At 37.9% G+C, this 16,323-nt stretch overlaps 1 protein-coding gene across 1 annotated transcript; it reads left to right on the top strand.

Moving 5' to 3' along the window:
- The first annotated feature begins 212 nt into the window (after positions 1–212).
- CCT2 (chaperonin containing TCP1 subunit 2) lies at positions 213–15,974 on the top strand. The gene is made up of 16 exons (XM_065934647.1): positions 213–338; positions 1,100–1,174; positions 1,279–1,344; positions 2,061–2,172; positions 2,992–3,068; positions 3,204–3,316; positions 4,157–4,359; positions 5,950–6,050; positions 6,279–6,406; positions 6,713–6,816; positions 9,355–9,474; positions 9,835–9,963; positions 10,151–10,254; positions 10,553–10,652; positions 11,490–11,631; positions 15,689–15,974. The coding sequence occupies exons 1-16, from the start codon at positions 336–338 to the stop codon at positions 15,717–15,719; spliced, it is 1,608 nt and encodes a 535-aa protein (XP_065790719.1). The 5' UTR covers positions 213–335; the 3' UTR covers positions 15,720–15,974.
- Positions 15,975–16,323: the final 349 nt, after the last annotated feature.

The raw sequence follows: 16,323 nt of genomic DNA, 5'->3' as shown, positions 1-16,323 counted from the left end.
CAGCGTAACTTCTTTTCCGTCTTGGCGGGTTCTACTCTCAAACCTCTGGGCCGCAGGCAAGATGTCCAGCCCTCCCCTTCCTGTTTGTCGTAGGTGCCAACGCAGAAAGCAGGGCCCCAGTCAAGGCCCCGCCTCGCCAGTGTGACGGGCAGTCTTTCCGACCCTCAACACGCTGCGCCCTCCCATCCCCCGTGAGGGCGGTGCCGGGACGTGAAGCGCGCCTGTCGAGGCTCCGCCCCTTGCGGCAGAGCGTGTGGCGTCACTTCCGGCCTCTCTTCCCTCCGGTCACGGGCACGAGCTGTGAGGGGTTAGCGTGTGCCGACCTCCCCGGAACCATGGTGAGTCTCGCCCCATAGCCCCTGCCCGAGACCCCCGGTCCCCCGCCGCCGTCTGCTGTCCCCTGCCGTCCGCTGCCCCATGTGTATCCCAGCGCCCGGGATATCACAGCGTCGCTTTGCTTGTACCTCTGGTCCGCCGCACATGGCGCAGGCCGCGGCGTGTGTATGCGCCGGGCCCGCGGGTGAGGCCCTCCCTGTGAGCCAGGAGGAGGGGTGGGCCTGAAGGCAGGTATTTGTTCTGACTCGGTCCCTGGATAGGCCCAGAACCTCGAAACCTAGGACTCACCCTAAGCTAAGAAATTTCTAGTGCACCGGGCGGGTCGGCGAGCCGGGCCCCGCCCTCCCTCTCAGGGCGGAGCCTGGAGCGGCCCGAGGGCGGTGATGGAAGCGAGGCTGACGCGTTCCCTTCCCCTCCTGGCGGTCCTCGCGCGAGTGGTCTGCCCACCCCTGCCAGCTTTATTTTTAGTTTAAAATCATGTTTGCGGTCTTTGGTCCTGCCATACTTAGAGTCAATATCTTCGGTGTAGAATTTTTTTCGCGGAGCGCTTAAGAGATCCAAAAAGGGAATGTCACCTAAGTCCCTCCTTTCACTTTAAATAAATGACTGCCTAATCATGCAGTGCTTCATTTGTTTAAAAAGAAACATTCTTCTTTAAATTCGTGTCCTCTTAGGTATCTACTTCTAAGTCTAGTGAAACTCGTCTAAGTATGCATGGTAAAGAATACTGGTATTCAAACTGATGCTTGGTTTTCAATTTTAGGCGTCCCTTTCCCTTGCACCTGTTAATATCTTCAAGGCTGGAGCTGATGAAGAGAGAGCAGAGACAGCTCGCCTGGTAAGCCTTTTGCTCGTTCTTACAAAGATAGAAGAGTGGGTTTTTGTTTGTTTTACGATTTTAAGACTGAAGTTTATTTTGGTCATCTCTGATTTTTATTCCAGTCGTCTTTTATTGGTGCCATTGCTATTGGAGACTTGGTAAAGAGCACGTTGGGACCCAAGGGCATGGTAAGAAAAGCAGGGAATTTTAGTATTTTAATGTCGTTTTAGAGCCCTTGGGAATACAAAAACTTGTGGATGCTTTTTCATATTTAGAACTTAACTGTTAATTATAAAATTAAGACATGGGTACATTCTCCTTACTGAAAATCAAGACCGTACCCCTAGGACTAAAGTCTCCTTCTGATCACTATCCCCAGTGCCACTCCCTTCCCCAGTGATAACCTCTGGTATCCTTTGGATATAAATCTAACTGCTGTCTATTTTTATGTGGATGTACAAGTATCTTATGAATTACAAGATACTAGTTTATATATTCTCCTCATGATGATATTTTGTCTCATCAAAGATACGATTGGTGTGTACTTTTTCTGTAGCTTCAGTTTTTTTCAGTCTAACTAGATATACTCTGCTCTGTCAAATACTCTTCTGCATCTTGCTTATTTTATCGTTTGTATGTATTATTGTATTGAGAGGTACACTTAGTTTTTCTCTTACAGTATTCAGATAGCCTTGTTCATGTCTCTCTCTCCTAGTGTCTCTAGGAATAAGGGTAGGACATCAAGGTTTACTTCGGGAGGGGGGTATGTGCAGTGAAAAAATTGAGAGTCTGCCATATAACCCTTCAGAGTATTTACACATTAGCATTCTGAGAGTACTGATTAATCCAAGCATCATTCCAGATGTACTTCCGTCTTAACCTGAATCAAATATGTTCCTTTTAGGACAAAATTCTGTTAAGCAGTGGACGAGATGCATCTCTTATGGTAACCAATGATGGTGCAACTATTTTAAAAAACATTGGTGTGGACAACCCAGCTGCTAAAGTTTTAGTTGGTGAGTCTTAGGATGACATTTGTTAACATTTGGAAACAGTTTTTAAATAGACTGTGTTGACTGACTGTCCTTTTGATTAATTGATGTCTACTTTTTAATTGATAATTATCATTATTAAAATACAAACTCCTAGATGTGGTACATACACATGATGGAATATTATTCAGCAATAAAAGAGAATGAAATAATGCCATTTGTAGCAACATGGATGAACCTAGAGCTTATCAAACTAAGTGAAGTAGGTTAGAGAAGGACAAATACCATATGATATCCCTTATTTGTGGAATATGACAGAAATGAACATACCTATGAAATAAGAACAGACTCAGATACACAGACAGACTTGTGGTTGCCAGGAGGGAAGGGAGAGGTGAAAGAAGGAAGGATTGGGAGTTTGGGATTAGCAGATGCAAACTATATTGTATATAGAATGGATAAACAACAAGGCCCTAATATATAGCCCAGGGAGCTGTATTCAGTATCCTGTGATAAGCTGTAACTGAAAATAATATGAAAAAGAATATATGTACAACTGAATCATTTTGTTGTATAATAAAAATTAACAGTTTAAGTCAACTATACTTGAGTAAAATTTTTTAAATAGAGTCTTTTGGAGTGTGATGTACTTACTGATGGTGAAACTACTGTATTTCAGACTAAAAATTTCCAAAGAATTTGTTAGGTGAGGACACCTAGATAAGTAAGATTTAGACTGGTAGTGAGTATGTTTGGAAAATTAGATAAGGTACCAAGAAGTATTAATAATTTAAAAAGCAGAGTCACATATAAGTGAGTTATTAACTAGCTTTTCCCCCCTAGATATGTCAAGAGTTCAAGATGATGAAGTTGGTGATGGCACTACCTCTGTTACTGTTCTTGCAGCAGAATTGCTGAGGGTAAGAATATCTGAGTGACTTCAACCTCATCTCACTGGATATTTTTTCCTACTCTGGTATTGAGTGTCATAAGTAATCAGAATCTTTCTTACTACAAATTTGCTATTGATGTGTGTTTCCACTGTTTATTAATAGGAAGCAGAATCCTTAATTGCAAAAAAGATTCATCCACAGACCATTATTGCAGGTTGGAGAGAAGCCACAAAGGCAGCAAGACAGGCTCTATTGAATTCTGCAGTCGACCATGGGTTGGTATACCACAGTACTACTGTTTTAAACATTTAATATTCTTTTCAAAATATACTCAGTTCAGGAATTCTAGAGAGCAGTGGAAAGCACACATGGACATGGTTCTGTTACCTCATCCTGCCTCAACAGCAACCAGAAAAGCCCCACATTACCCACCAGAGGTAGTCACTAAAGTTAAAATTTGGGGTTCTGGCTTTTTGCATATATAATCACAATAAAGTAGTATTATATAGAGGATTTTTTAGCCTCTTTAACCTAGTTGAATAGCAAGCACGATTTTTAGGTGTCTGTACATTATTAGCTTTAGGAGAGGTGTATGCATTTGATTATGTGACTGCTGTAATTTACCTATCTATAATTGGAGATTTTGAGTTTTGACAATTTTTTATTTTATAATGTTGTGACAAAGCTGTTACTTTAAAAAGTAGTATAATTTCTGGGTCCAGAGATTCCTGTGTTTGTTTACCTTACAAGTAGTTCTCTAGAAAAAATCATTAATTTACAGACCCACTGGCTGTGTGACATGTCTCTTTCCCCATGCTCTGGAAATTTTTGTTTGCTTGTGTTTCTGTTTTGGTACTTTGCTAGCTTGGTGGAGAAATATTATCCATTTATTTGTATTTCTTGATTACTGATAAGGTTTAATTTTTTTCATGTGACTTAAGAATCCTGACTGGAAAAAAAAAAAGAACCCTGACTGGTTTAGGTAACAGCTTCTATTGACAAACACTGTTTGGATAAATTTTGGAAAAGTAAAACAAGGTTGATAACTTTGGAGAAGCATTTTAAGAACTGGCATGAGTTTTTTTGCTTGGTGTTTTTTTTTGTTTGTTTTTTAGTTCTGATGAAGTTAAGTTCCGTCAAGATTTAATGAACATTGCAGGAACAACACTGTCCTCAAAACTTCTTACTCATCATAAAGACCACTTTACTAAGTTAGCCGTGGAAGCTGTTCTCAGACTAAAAGGCTCTGGTAACCTGGAGGCAATTCATGTCATCAAAAAGCTAGGAGGAAGTCTGGCAGATTCCTATTTAGATGAAGGTAGGTATATATTGTATATGGGAAAAAAATGTGTTGACCAGATGTTGAAACTTAAATAACTGAGTGAATTCTCATTTACTTAGTCAGGACTAGTGGCACTTTACAAAGTGAGAAAACTTGACTTTAAGGAAACAAATCATATTGCAATGATTTTTGTCATCTTAATCCACTTGTTACATTGACAGTGTACTTGACCTACTCATACTATCCCATCATTTCTTTGATAACCTCTAGGTTTTAGTTTATACCATAAAGTAAGTTACAGTTTCTAATAAAGAGACTTAGTTTTTTTCTACTTAAAGTCAGCTATTGTCAACTGGTACTTTTTCTAGGATTGAAAGTGTTCTCCAGGAAGGGTCTGAGTAGGTCATGTTAATTGCTTAACAGATGTTGAAGGAACAGTTTTCTGGCATTCTTGAGGAGTAATAAATGTCTTGGTATTTTTAGGCTCTGTCCTTAGTAATAGTGTGTGTTGTTCTTAAGGTATGTTCACAGTACATTGACTTCACAGAGGGACATGTAGAAAGTGTAGGCATTCTATAGAGAAGGGGAAAAAAAGGAATAGATTACACTTTATAGTTTCTGCTTTACTAGTCAGTAATTTGGAGTCTGGGTTTTGTTGCAAAAATTCTTCTCGTCTCCCTTTCACAGGTGTAACAATTCTGAAAATACTCTTGGTTGAATTTTTAGGCAAGGGCTGTATAGCGTTTCTAATTGGGTTTGGTGGTAGAGAAAGATAATTAAGGCAAGGATGGTGACCATTGAATGTCTGCTCTGTGCCAGGCATTCTAATAGGAATTGCACTCAAAGTCTCACTTCTTTATCATGATGTTGATTCGAGTGAGAGTTAAGTTCAGCTGAATAGAGCAGAAAACCCAAGGTGTGATAAATGAGTTAAAAGATAAAAGATGTATCTAAAGGAAGCCTGGAAAGATACACGGTACTCAATTAGTATGATTGTTTCAGAGCCCTTGGCTAGTAATGGCTTCTTTGCCACTGTTGGTACTTCTGTTTATAGATGAGTAGTTAGGGTTGGAAATTTGGTCCAAGATTGTATACATAGCCCATAAGCAGCATGAGCACGAGGGGGACAAGTTTGTCTGACCGCTGTCCATGGTGTTTCATGTTATCACAGTCTGTTTTTTAAGAAGTACAGTAGCCTCTAGCAATACCCTGTGTATCTGAATCTTAAAAGCTTGTTTTGTTTTGGTTTTAAGCTAGTGAAAGTGGATTAATAACTTTGCATTGCAGCTCACACACCTGCAAATGTAGTAAGTATCTGAGATAAAAGATTCAAAAATAACTTTTTTTTATTAGCTCATTTTTATTGAAGTATATAAGTTGTTGTACAAAAAAAATGGTCTGTTTACTTTTCATATTTCTACTGTGCCTCATTTTCTTTTGCTTGTTATTTTTTAAATCCGCTGAATTAATTTTTATGGTCACTGGTATGGAATGCAATTTAGGTTCTAGGAGCTTGATGAATTGGACTAGAAATGCATTCTTGAAAGAGTAATTTGATAAAGCATATTACTTTAAAAGATTCATTAATACAGCTTTGAAGTATTTAATAAAATTCTGTTTTAACAGGCTTTCTGTTGGATAAAAAAATTGGTGTAAATCAACCAAAACGAATTGAAAATGCTAAAATTCTGATTGCAAATACTGGTATGGATACAGACAAAATTAAGGTACATTAATTACATTTCCTGGATTTCTGATTGTTAGCAGCTATAAACTTTGGTTGGGAATCAGTTGCATTTGATACATATATATATATATGTGTGACTATGAGTATTTATATTGTACGCATGCATTCACGATGCACACAGTTTTGTTGTATTTACATTTAAAAGTTTCAAGTATGCTGTGAAACTTAAGGAAAGTGATGCTATTTTTTATGCTTACCTTTGTTTTAGATATTTGGCTCCAGGGTGAGAGTTGATTCTACAGCAAAGGTTGCTGAAATAGAACACGCAGAAAAAGAAAAAATGAAGGAGAAAGTTGAACGTATTCTTAAGCATGGGATAAATTGCTTTATTAACAGGTCTGTGTGTATTTGTGCTAAAAATATAATGATCCAAGAAAGGGCCCTGTTTTTCTGAAACGATTTAGGAAAATTCTTATAGACTTTAGTTGTTTGTTATTTAGGAAGTGGTTTTTTTCCCCAGATATAAATAAGATTTTACAGCAAGGCATTTGCCTTACTAAATCATTTAATATACTTTATGAAACCTTTTCTTTCTTTGATTGCTGGTTAGGTAAATATGTTTTCATGCTTTTCTTAGTCTAATGTATTTTATCCTGTGAAATAACAATTTTTGACAATGTTTTTTCATATTTTAATTTATAGGCAACTAATTTATAATTATCCTGAACAACTCTTTGGTGCTGCTGGTGTTATGGCTATTGAGCATGCAGATTTTGCAGGCGTGGAGCGCCTCGCTCTTGTCACAGGTATGAAAAAAAGACACTAACTTCTAACATAATCACTCTTGAATTTATTGAGAATTAGTGTATGTAACTCATTTCTAAAAGTATGAAGAAAGTACTTTGTACCTGAAAAGGGTACCTTAAGGTGCCTAGAATCTAAACAGTTATTCTGAATCTTTGATATCTTTAGTTACATTAATTTTTAACATATCAAATGCCAGCTTCACTGTAGGTTTAGATTTATTTTTGCTGTGTTGTTTTAAAGGTACTATATATTTTTCTCACAAACACACAGGACCACTGTTCTAAACATAGTCTAAATAAACTGAAGCTTAAAAAAAAGGAGTCTTAAGTTTTACTTAGTCTACTCATTTAATTCTAGTGCTGAGTGAGTAGTGTTCACTTTGTGCCTGGTGTGGTACCCTGTTCCCTCTATGTGCCCGGTGGATAGTACTCTATTGAACATTTAACTATATGCCAGGCAGTGGGTCAAATACTTAAAACATTGTTTTTGTTAATTTTTTAAAATTTATGAAAGTAATAAATGTTGAATAAGTGTGAAACAGTCCAGGAGTGTATGATGAAAAGTTAGTTTACTCCAGTATCGTTCAGTACAGGTATGGGTTTTATAGTCTCAATGTAGACTAAAAAGTGCATTTACAGATATGTCTACATCAAAATGACTGACATACAGTGCAGTTACTCACTTTTTTAATAGTGGTAACTGCTAAGTAGCCCTTGAAAACTAAGTATAACAGCGTTTATCCTGTTTGAAGAACTTGACAATGAATAGGTTGGAAGGTTAGGTTGTGATCTGGCAGTGAGAATTCCAAGGATGGGGTTTAGATGTAAAGCCACTAGGAACACCACATTCAGTTTGGAATTGATGTTTGTATTAGACGAAAGTAGTTATACTAAGTAGATGGTAGGATTGGACTTATTTCAAAATAACTTCTTAAGCCATTTTCAATAATTTGAGAAGCATAGTCTCTAAAAAGAGATGTTTTACTTGGAGGTGGGTTTACCTGCCTTAGAAGTTATTGCATATTTGATACTTAAGGTGATAAATCTTATGATGCTCATATTTATTTACTTTCTTAATGCAGCAAAATTAAAGATATAAGAAATGTGACAGCACATTCATGGTATAAGTTGTTATCACAAGGACTTGATAGTGTGAAATTGCCACATACATTCACAAGGTTTACTTTCAAACACACCAGCTGTATGGCTGTGAAGTAGACTCTATGGTGGCTCTCATCCTTAGTAAACTCATCTGTTGTCAAGATGTGTGAAATTGGGTCTTGCAAATGGTCTTTAAATATTTTGTAAGCAGGTGTACATGAGTGAGTGAGTGTAGGATCAGTGAAAATTCTCTTATGCCAAATTGGTGTCATTTGGGGCATATGATGTCCCAAACCTCTATTGTGTCTCACGTCTAGAACCCAGAACTGTCTCTGGAATTTGCCAACCAAAAATAAGAGCTTCAGCTGTACAAATGAGTATAATTAGTAGAGTTGGGAAGACCAGAGTCCTTTTTATAAAGTTAATTATACAATAGAAATAAAGCGTGAATCATTCAGCAAATTTGTCAGTAAGGTATAGGAAAAGGGGTTGCGTTGATGATTGAGGGTATCTATTAAGAGAGAGAGTGAAGAGAGAAAAGGGATTTATTTTATTTATTTATTTTATTGGCTGCCTCATGCAGCAAGTGGAATCTTAGTTCCCAGACCATGATTCGAACCCGTGCCCCCTTAAGTGGAAGCACAGAGTCTTCATCACTGGATCACCAGGGAAGTCTGAGAAAAGGATTTTAAAATGGAAACCTAACTTTTGCTTAATTAAGAACCAGGAAAGGAAATGTTGATAGCATGGAAGATGGAGGGAAGATAGGAATAAAAGGAAGACCTAAGGAAGAAAATGAATTTGCTTTTTTGCCTTCTCATTAAGGTTGTTCTGGGAAATCCTCAGTATACATTTCCCCCCTCTCTAGGCCTTATATTACAGGAGCTTTCTGACACTTTAGCTGTTGTAATAATTCACAGATACCAAGTGCTCACTATTTGAAGCAGTTCCTAATGTCAGTGTACCTGTTGATATAATAAGATTAGCCAAACATTTTCATGTTTGGTGATACTGGATCATAAAGTACTAGTCTTCTATACTGAATTCAGAAGAAAGTCTGAATTTGTTGATAAATTCAGGCTTAAAGGTAAATGTCAAAGTCTCAGTTAAGGTGGAATTATACAGCGTGCATAGAGGTCTGAAGCCAGACTGCTTGTATTTGAATTTCAGTTTCATATTTGTTTGAACTAGGTAACCTTAGATGAAAACGAAACATTTCCTTGCCTCAGTTTTACCATTTCTAAATGGAGTGATAAATAAAGCCTATCGTCTTAAGGTTGTTGTGAAGATTAAATAAATAGTTCGTATAAAGTGCTTCAGAATGCTTGGCATACAATAAGCAGTCAACTTAATATGTTGTCTGTTCATTTCTGCTTATGAGAAAGCAGAAATTTCAAACCTATCGTGCATTTAGTTAATGAATATTTTTGTTCATAGGTGGTGAAATTGCCTCTACCTTTGACCATCCAGAGCTAGTGAAGCTTGGAAGTTGCAAACTTATTGAGGAAGTCATGATTGGAGAAGACAAACTCATTCACTTTTCCGGGGTAGCCCTTGGTGAGTTGTTATGTATAGATTCTGGTTTAGGTTCCTAAACCTTTTGTAGGCTCTGTTGAAGTGAAAGAAATTTACTATAGTTACTAGAATATATGTCTTAAATTCTTGAGAAACATGGTGTATGCTAATTTCAGTCTCTTGAGGGCAGCTTAACTAACCTTGTCTTTGTGAACAATGTATATTCAATATAATTGTTTTAGATAATTTAGAACTTCTAGGAATATGGATTGTTAGCAAAGAGAATGTGCAGCAATAAAAGACATACCCGCTTTCAAAACCAGATAATATAAATAGAAGGCAGATTTTTATGTTGTACAACTTGAGTTCATTGTGACATAAAAACATTATTTTTAATTTTAGGTGAGGCTTGCACCATTGTTCTGCGTGGTGCCACTCAACAAATTTTAGATGAAGCAGAAAGATCTTTGCATGATGCTCTTTGTGTTCTTGCCCAAACTGTGAAAGATTCTAGAACAGTTTATGGTGGAGGTAAGCATTTGAAAAATATTGAACATGTTTTATTTATTGAAGTGTAGTAGTGGCTTTTGACTTTTAATGCTTCTTACTTCGTATTGCCTTTGCACTTAATTTGTTATAGATCTTAAAGGAAGTCTTATTTAGTGTCTTAGAGGCAACTGAGCATAACGATTTACGTTTTTGGCATTTTAATCTGTAGGCTGTTCTGAGATGCTGATGGCTCATGCCGTGACACAGCTTGCCAGTAGAACACCAGGCAAGGAAGCTGTCGCCATGGAGTCTTACGCTAAAGCCCTGAGAATGGTAAGTTACTGAAGCAAGGGAGCCCTGGATTTAGATTTTGTAGGTGTTCATGATTTTTAAATGAAGACATTCTTTTATCTTGGACAGAAAATGTTTCCTTTCTTGGCTTTAAGAAAAGAATTGGTTCACACAGCTTAAGTTTGGTTTTGGAGTTTATAAATCTCTTTATGAGCAGAAATTAAGAGGAAACACTTTACATTATTTCTAAATGTACAGTTTTAGAAAGCTTTTCTTCTAGCTGGTAAGTGAACTTTCAGTTGGTAGAGTAGATAGTTACCATGTCCTCTTCACTCTGTAGTTGCCGACTATCATAGCTGACAACGCGGGCTACGACAGTGCAGACCTGGTGGCTCAGCTCCGAGCGGCCCACAGTGAAGGCAAGACGACTGCCGGACTGGGTAAGGAATTAACCGGAATCTTGTGGGAGTTCTTAAGAGTAGCTCTTTACCACGTTCTTTTTGTAATGTGAATTTTCATAACAACCATGTAAAAGATCCCTGGGACCCTTGCCTTCATAACCATTATGTGGTTGTTTAGTTGCCGTGCTGTGTCTGACTCTTTGTGACCCGATGGACTGTAGCTCATCAGGTTCCTCTGTCCATGGGATTTCCTAGGCAAGACGAGTGGGTTGCCATTCTCTTCTCCAGGGGATCTTCCAACCCGGGGATCAAACCCATGTCTCCTGCATTGGCAGGCGAATTCTTTACAACTGGGCCACCAGGGGGAAAAGTGGCCTAAAAAAGACTTGATTCACACTGAAAATTTTCCCAATAAAGTGGTCTGGGACATAAAAGGAATATTTTTAGGGGTAGATAATCCTGTCCCTGGACAAAAGAGAGTTAGTGAATAATGATCTTATAGAAGATGAAGGGGGGGTCTAATAAAAGTAGATGACTTAAATTCTCCTTCAGTTCTTTAGAATCCATGGTATAGTCAGTGATGAACAAATTTTCAGTTTCATAGGTAAAGATAGGTGATGTTGTGTTGCATATAAATTTTCTTATTATTTGACAGTTACCCTTCATTAATACAGATGATCAGTAGTTGATCTTTTAATTTTCTAAAAGGTTTTCCTTGAGTGATAGTCTGACGAGAATGCTTTAATTGAATAGTTGGCTTTGTAATTTTCTTTTTTTTTTAACAAGTCAGGTTTAATTTTATTAATGTGTTCTGTTATTAGACATGTTTTGATACTTTAGTTAAGACTAGTTGTTTATCTAGTGAATATTTCTCAGATATGAAGGAAGGTACCATTGGAGATATGTCGATACTGGGTATAACAGAAAGTTTCCAAGTGAAGCGGCAAGTTCTTTTAAGTGCAGCTGAAGCAGCAGAGGTGATTCTACGTGTGGACAACATCATCAAGGCAGCACCAAGGTATTGTAACACTTTAAAAAACATCTCTTAGGAAAAATTAATATGGAAACAACAGCTATATTTTTGTTAATTGTAGTTGATGGAAAGTGGAGCCGTTTTGTCTAGATAGCAGTATTTTGTAAGTTACTTAAAATATGTGATCACAACTCTTACATTTAAGCCAGAAAAGGTTAGTGGGGAGAAGGGTATGGGTAACACTGGGTAGCCCTCAAGATTGAAAGGGCACAAAAGAGCAGGCTTGGGAAAGTCTAAAACCAGAGAGCTTATGGGTAGGGAAGTAGTAGTAAGAAATGATGTCTGTTTACCAGGATGAGTTGGCTCCAGTCATTTTCTGTCTGGGTACACTTTTATATATATATATATATATTCTTCAGCACATAATGTGCAGAGTTCCTTACATGTTCCTATTCCAGTTCAGTCGCTCAGTTGTGTCTGACTCTTTTGTGACCCCATGAACTGCAGCATGCCAGGCTTCCCTGTCCATCACCAACTCCCGAAGCTTGCTCAAACTCATGTCCATGGAGTCAGTGATGCCGTCCAACCATCTTTTCCTCTGTTGTCCCCTTCTCCTGGCTTCAGTCTTTGCCAGTATCTTTTTCGATGAGTCAGTTCTTCACGTCAGGTGACCAAAGTATTGGAGTTTTCAGCTTCGGCTTCAGTCCTTCCAATGAATATTCAGGACTGATTTCCTTTAGGATTGACCGGTTTGATCTTGCAGTCCAAGGGACTCTCAGGAGTCTTCTCCAATACCACAGTTAAGAAGCATCAATTCTTTCGCACCCAGATTTCTTTAAAGTCCAGCTCTCTCATCCATACATGACTACTGGAAAGCTTTGACTAGATGGACCTTTGTCGGCAAAGTAATGTCTCTGTTTTTTAAGATGCTGTCTAGGTTGGTCATAACTTTTCTTTCAAGGAGCAGCGTCTTTTAATTTCATGGCTGCAGTCACCACCTGCAGTGATCCTGGAGCCCAAGAAAATAAAAGTCCATCTCTCTTTCCATTGTTTCCCCATCCTATTCCAGTACCTTTTTTTTGGCCGTTACTTGTGAGATTGTAGTTCTCCAGTCGGGATTGAACCCAAGCCACCTGCAGTGTAAATGCAGAGTCCTAACCACTGGACTGCCAGGGAAGTCCCTCCAGCAGCTTTTCTCAGATGAAACTCTAATCCACACAAAAATTATTAGGTGGCCAGAAAAATCTTAGCATTTGAAGATTCAGTTAATAATTTTAATTAATTAAATTAATTGCTAGTAGCTGATAGTTACCAAAACCACTAATTTTTCTTATTAGTGGGTAGATCAGGGAGATGGGAGGGGATGATGGCTTGGACCAGTAGATAGAGGTGAAGGTGGTAAGGAGGGATTGATAATAAATCTTATTTTAGATGGTAGAGTCAGCAGGATTTGATGATGGGTTGGATATAAGGTCTGTGAGAAAAGGGAATTGATAATTCAAGGGTGAGGTTTTGAGAGGGCAATCTTAAAGATTTTTATTCAAAACTCCTTAATAATTGCCACATTTCTCCAATACATTAAGCATATTCCCACTTCATGGGAAGAGGGGGGAGATTCTAAATTTTGTCAGAAACATCTCAGTTATGTTTTAACATGACAATATTCAACAATTTTAGTTCACAAATAAAACATGGGAATTCCCAGCAGCTAAAATAATAGTAACAAAACAATAGTGGGCCACGTCATTCAAGGTTTTTGTTGTGGAAAATAGAAGTTTCTCTTAACTTCTGGTGGAGGAAGACTTCGGGAGGAAAGATGGGACTTGTCAGCTTCGGACATTTGAGATAACCTTTGAGAAAGCAATTAGTTGGATCATTGAGCCTGTGGTTTAGGGAAGAAATTCAACTGTAGTTAAAGTTTCAGGAGTTGTCAGCCTGTACGTGGTAGTATAGAAGGTCACACTACTAATTGAGTTCCCAAGAGAGTGAATGTAGCTAGAGAAGGGAAAGGGTTGGTTTTTTTCTTTAAAGGACTTGAGTGCTTGAGAATTCCAGTAATAGGTTTGAAAAGATTTAGAACAGCCGTCAAGGGTCAGTAAGAAGGATTTTATTACACTGGATAATGGATACATGAGGATTCATTGTACAGTCTCTACTTTTATATACCTTTGAAGTTTCCTATAATTCAAAAGTCTAAGGTTGAGTTGGGGGAGTGCCCCTGAGGTAGGAGGAATGTGTGTAGCAGCCAAGTAATGTATTTGGGGGGGAGGAGCAATCAGCTCCCAGGATGATGCAAGTAGGTCAAGTAAGGACTGAAAATTGATCTTAAAAATTGGATTTAGCAACAGAGGTTGTTGGTATTCTTAATGGGCAGTTTCAGTGGAATAGGGAGGGCAAAAGCTTGAAGTAAATTCGATAGAGTCTGGGGAAAGAGGAATTGGAGGAGTTGTATGTAGGCTGCTTTTTCAAGGAGTGTCACTGTGAATGAGAGCAGAGAAGTGAGATAGTAGCTAGAAGAGGTGTGGTCATTTCTGTGAAAATGGAGTGTGTTCATTTGGGAGCAGTTTCATGGAGGGAAGTGATGGATGAGCAGAAGGATGCAGTCCGCCGGCAGCTGCTGTTGGACCTAGGGAGCAGGAGGAGGACAGGAAAGAAGGAGTGTTACTAGGAAATTAATGTCCCAAGTGGACGAAGTTCTTCATGCAGAACCCTGCAGCACTCCTTTCACTGGTTTTCACCTATGAACAGCAGCTGTCCTCTTACTGTTAGAGGAAGGAAAGAGCGGAAAATAGTGAGTTGGATGTGGACAGAAAAGCTAAAATGATACTCAGATCTCCCACTGTGGGGAGTGGAAAGGACTGGGCTACAACATCTACATTCTCTCTACTTCTAGTATTGGGGGAATAGGGTAATGAGGAGCACTCATATTTAGAAATGGAAAGTTAATGAGGGAAGGAAAAGTTAACAAAATTTTCTTGGAAGCAGTGCCAACAAAGATGGCTAAATACAGCTCCATTTTCTGTTGTCTTCAGGTAGAATGATAGCAAAGGGAAACAATTCTATAGGTAAAATTTTCTGACTTGGGGTCATGGTCACATTGCTGCCTCAGGAGTTTTTGTAATAACTTGACTCCCTCAACCACATTTGAAATATAAATTGTAGTACCTTGTTTGAGCTGGTATCGCTGTTTTTGAAGTTTTAAGTGTCCTAGAAGTATTAGACATTCTGAGTAATTTGCAGTAAAGAAATATGAATTTTTTTAAACTCGATTGTGCTTCCCAAACATACTAGACTGTGGGCTTGTCTTCATACTTATTATTAATCTCCAGGGGATTAATTTTTCTATGTCAGTGTTTTGTGACAGCTGCTTGACAACTTTTTCTTTATTGACATCCTTTGGTCATACGCCCATAAGCTACTGAGGTTGGAAGGTTTATCTCTATATGATCCTAGTATGGTTTAGTCTGGATCTGTTTTTATGCTTTTTCTGCTTCTCTTAATTGTGCTTGCCTCATGAAGCAGTGTTTCCACAGTCATGAAGTAAAAAAATTTCACTAGTACCCCTACCACGCCCCCTTCCTGATTCACTGTATGGTTACCAGGGAATAAAAATTTCACATTAAAGATGTGGGAGGTACTGTTGACATACTTGAGTGAATTACCCAACTCCATCACCAACTTTTTGTTTTCATTCATTTAGAATAGTGACCCAGAAGTTTTAATTTAGAAGCCCCAAAGACTTATCATTTTACAACTTCTGACTGAGAGAACCATCTTTGACTCATTTTGTAAAATTAACTAGCATAGGTTAAAAACATGAACTAGCCATTTTTAGAGAGTATATATATGGTAAGTAGGTGGTTTGGATGAGAAGCTGAGAACTGCTCAGTACCTACCTGCAACCTGCACACTGCAGATTTTTCCTGTTTTCTTAACAATACAATAATTAAGGGATGTTAATTGTGAGATAGAAACATCCTTTTTACACATTTAAAATTGGTTTTAATAGAAGTAGTATTCTAGCTGTGTTTGTATTTAATATAGACCTTCAGTTACAGTCACGCTTTTCATTTTCACTGTTGCCCTATTTTAATTCTTACAGGAAGCGTGTCCCTGATCACCATCCCTGTTGAGCATTCCCGTATGCTGTTGAGCTCTGGACCAGTTCATAGTAAAGTTGTGTTTGAAAGACTTTGACTTCCTGAAAGAAGAATATAGAATTGAAGTTTATCTGTGGCTGTTATGTCCTTAAATTTGGACATTTAACTGACCTTCTATTTTAACATGGGTCTAATTTATTTGCTGTTTCATTTTCTATAAAATTCAGTTGATTTAAGATAAGAGTTCATTCCTCATACTGTGCATCAAAATAAAAGTTTGAACAATTACTTAGTTCTTAACTGACTTAGTGATTTGTACCTGGTTTACTCTAAATGGGAGTGAATGATTATACTTGGAGTGTAGAGTTGTTCCAGCTTAACTAATGGTTGATATTACACATTTATGAAAAAATTATCTTGATTAATGTAAGGCCAAGTGAGACATTATAAACTTTGTATCATTTGATTCTTAATCATACATGACATTTGTTAACCATTTTGTTTTGCGAAAGAACTATATAGTACTCTCAATTTTGTGTAGCCTACATACTCCCTCAAACACAGGAAAAAATATATGGTGGTTTCTGTTACTTCAAGTGTGAAAGAGTTACATTTTAAATGTTGGCTGCTGCAAGCT

The sequence above is a fragment of the Muntiacus reevesi genome, chromosome 4 (assembly GCF_963930625.1).
Source record: "Muntiacus reevesi chromosome 4, mMunRee1.1, whole genome shotgun sequence".
In the NCBI taxonomy this organism is placed as follows: Eukaryota; Metazoa; Chordata; class Mammalia; order Artiodactyla; family Cervidae; genus Muntiacus; species Muntiacus reevesi.
This window is presented reverse-complemented; position numbering and strand designations above follow the sequence as displayed.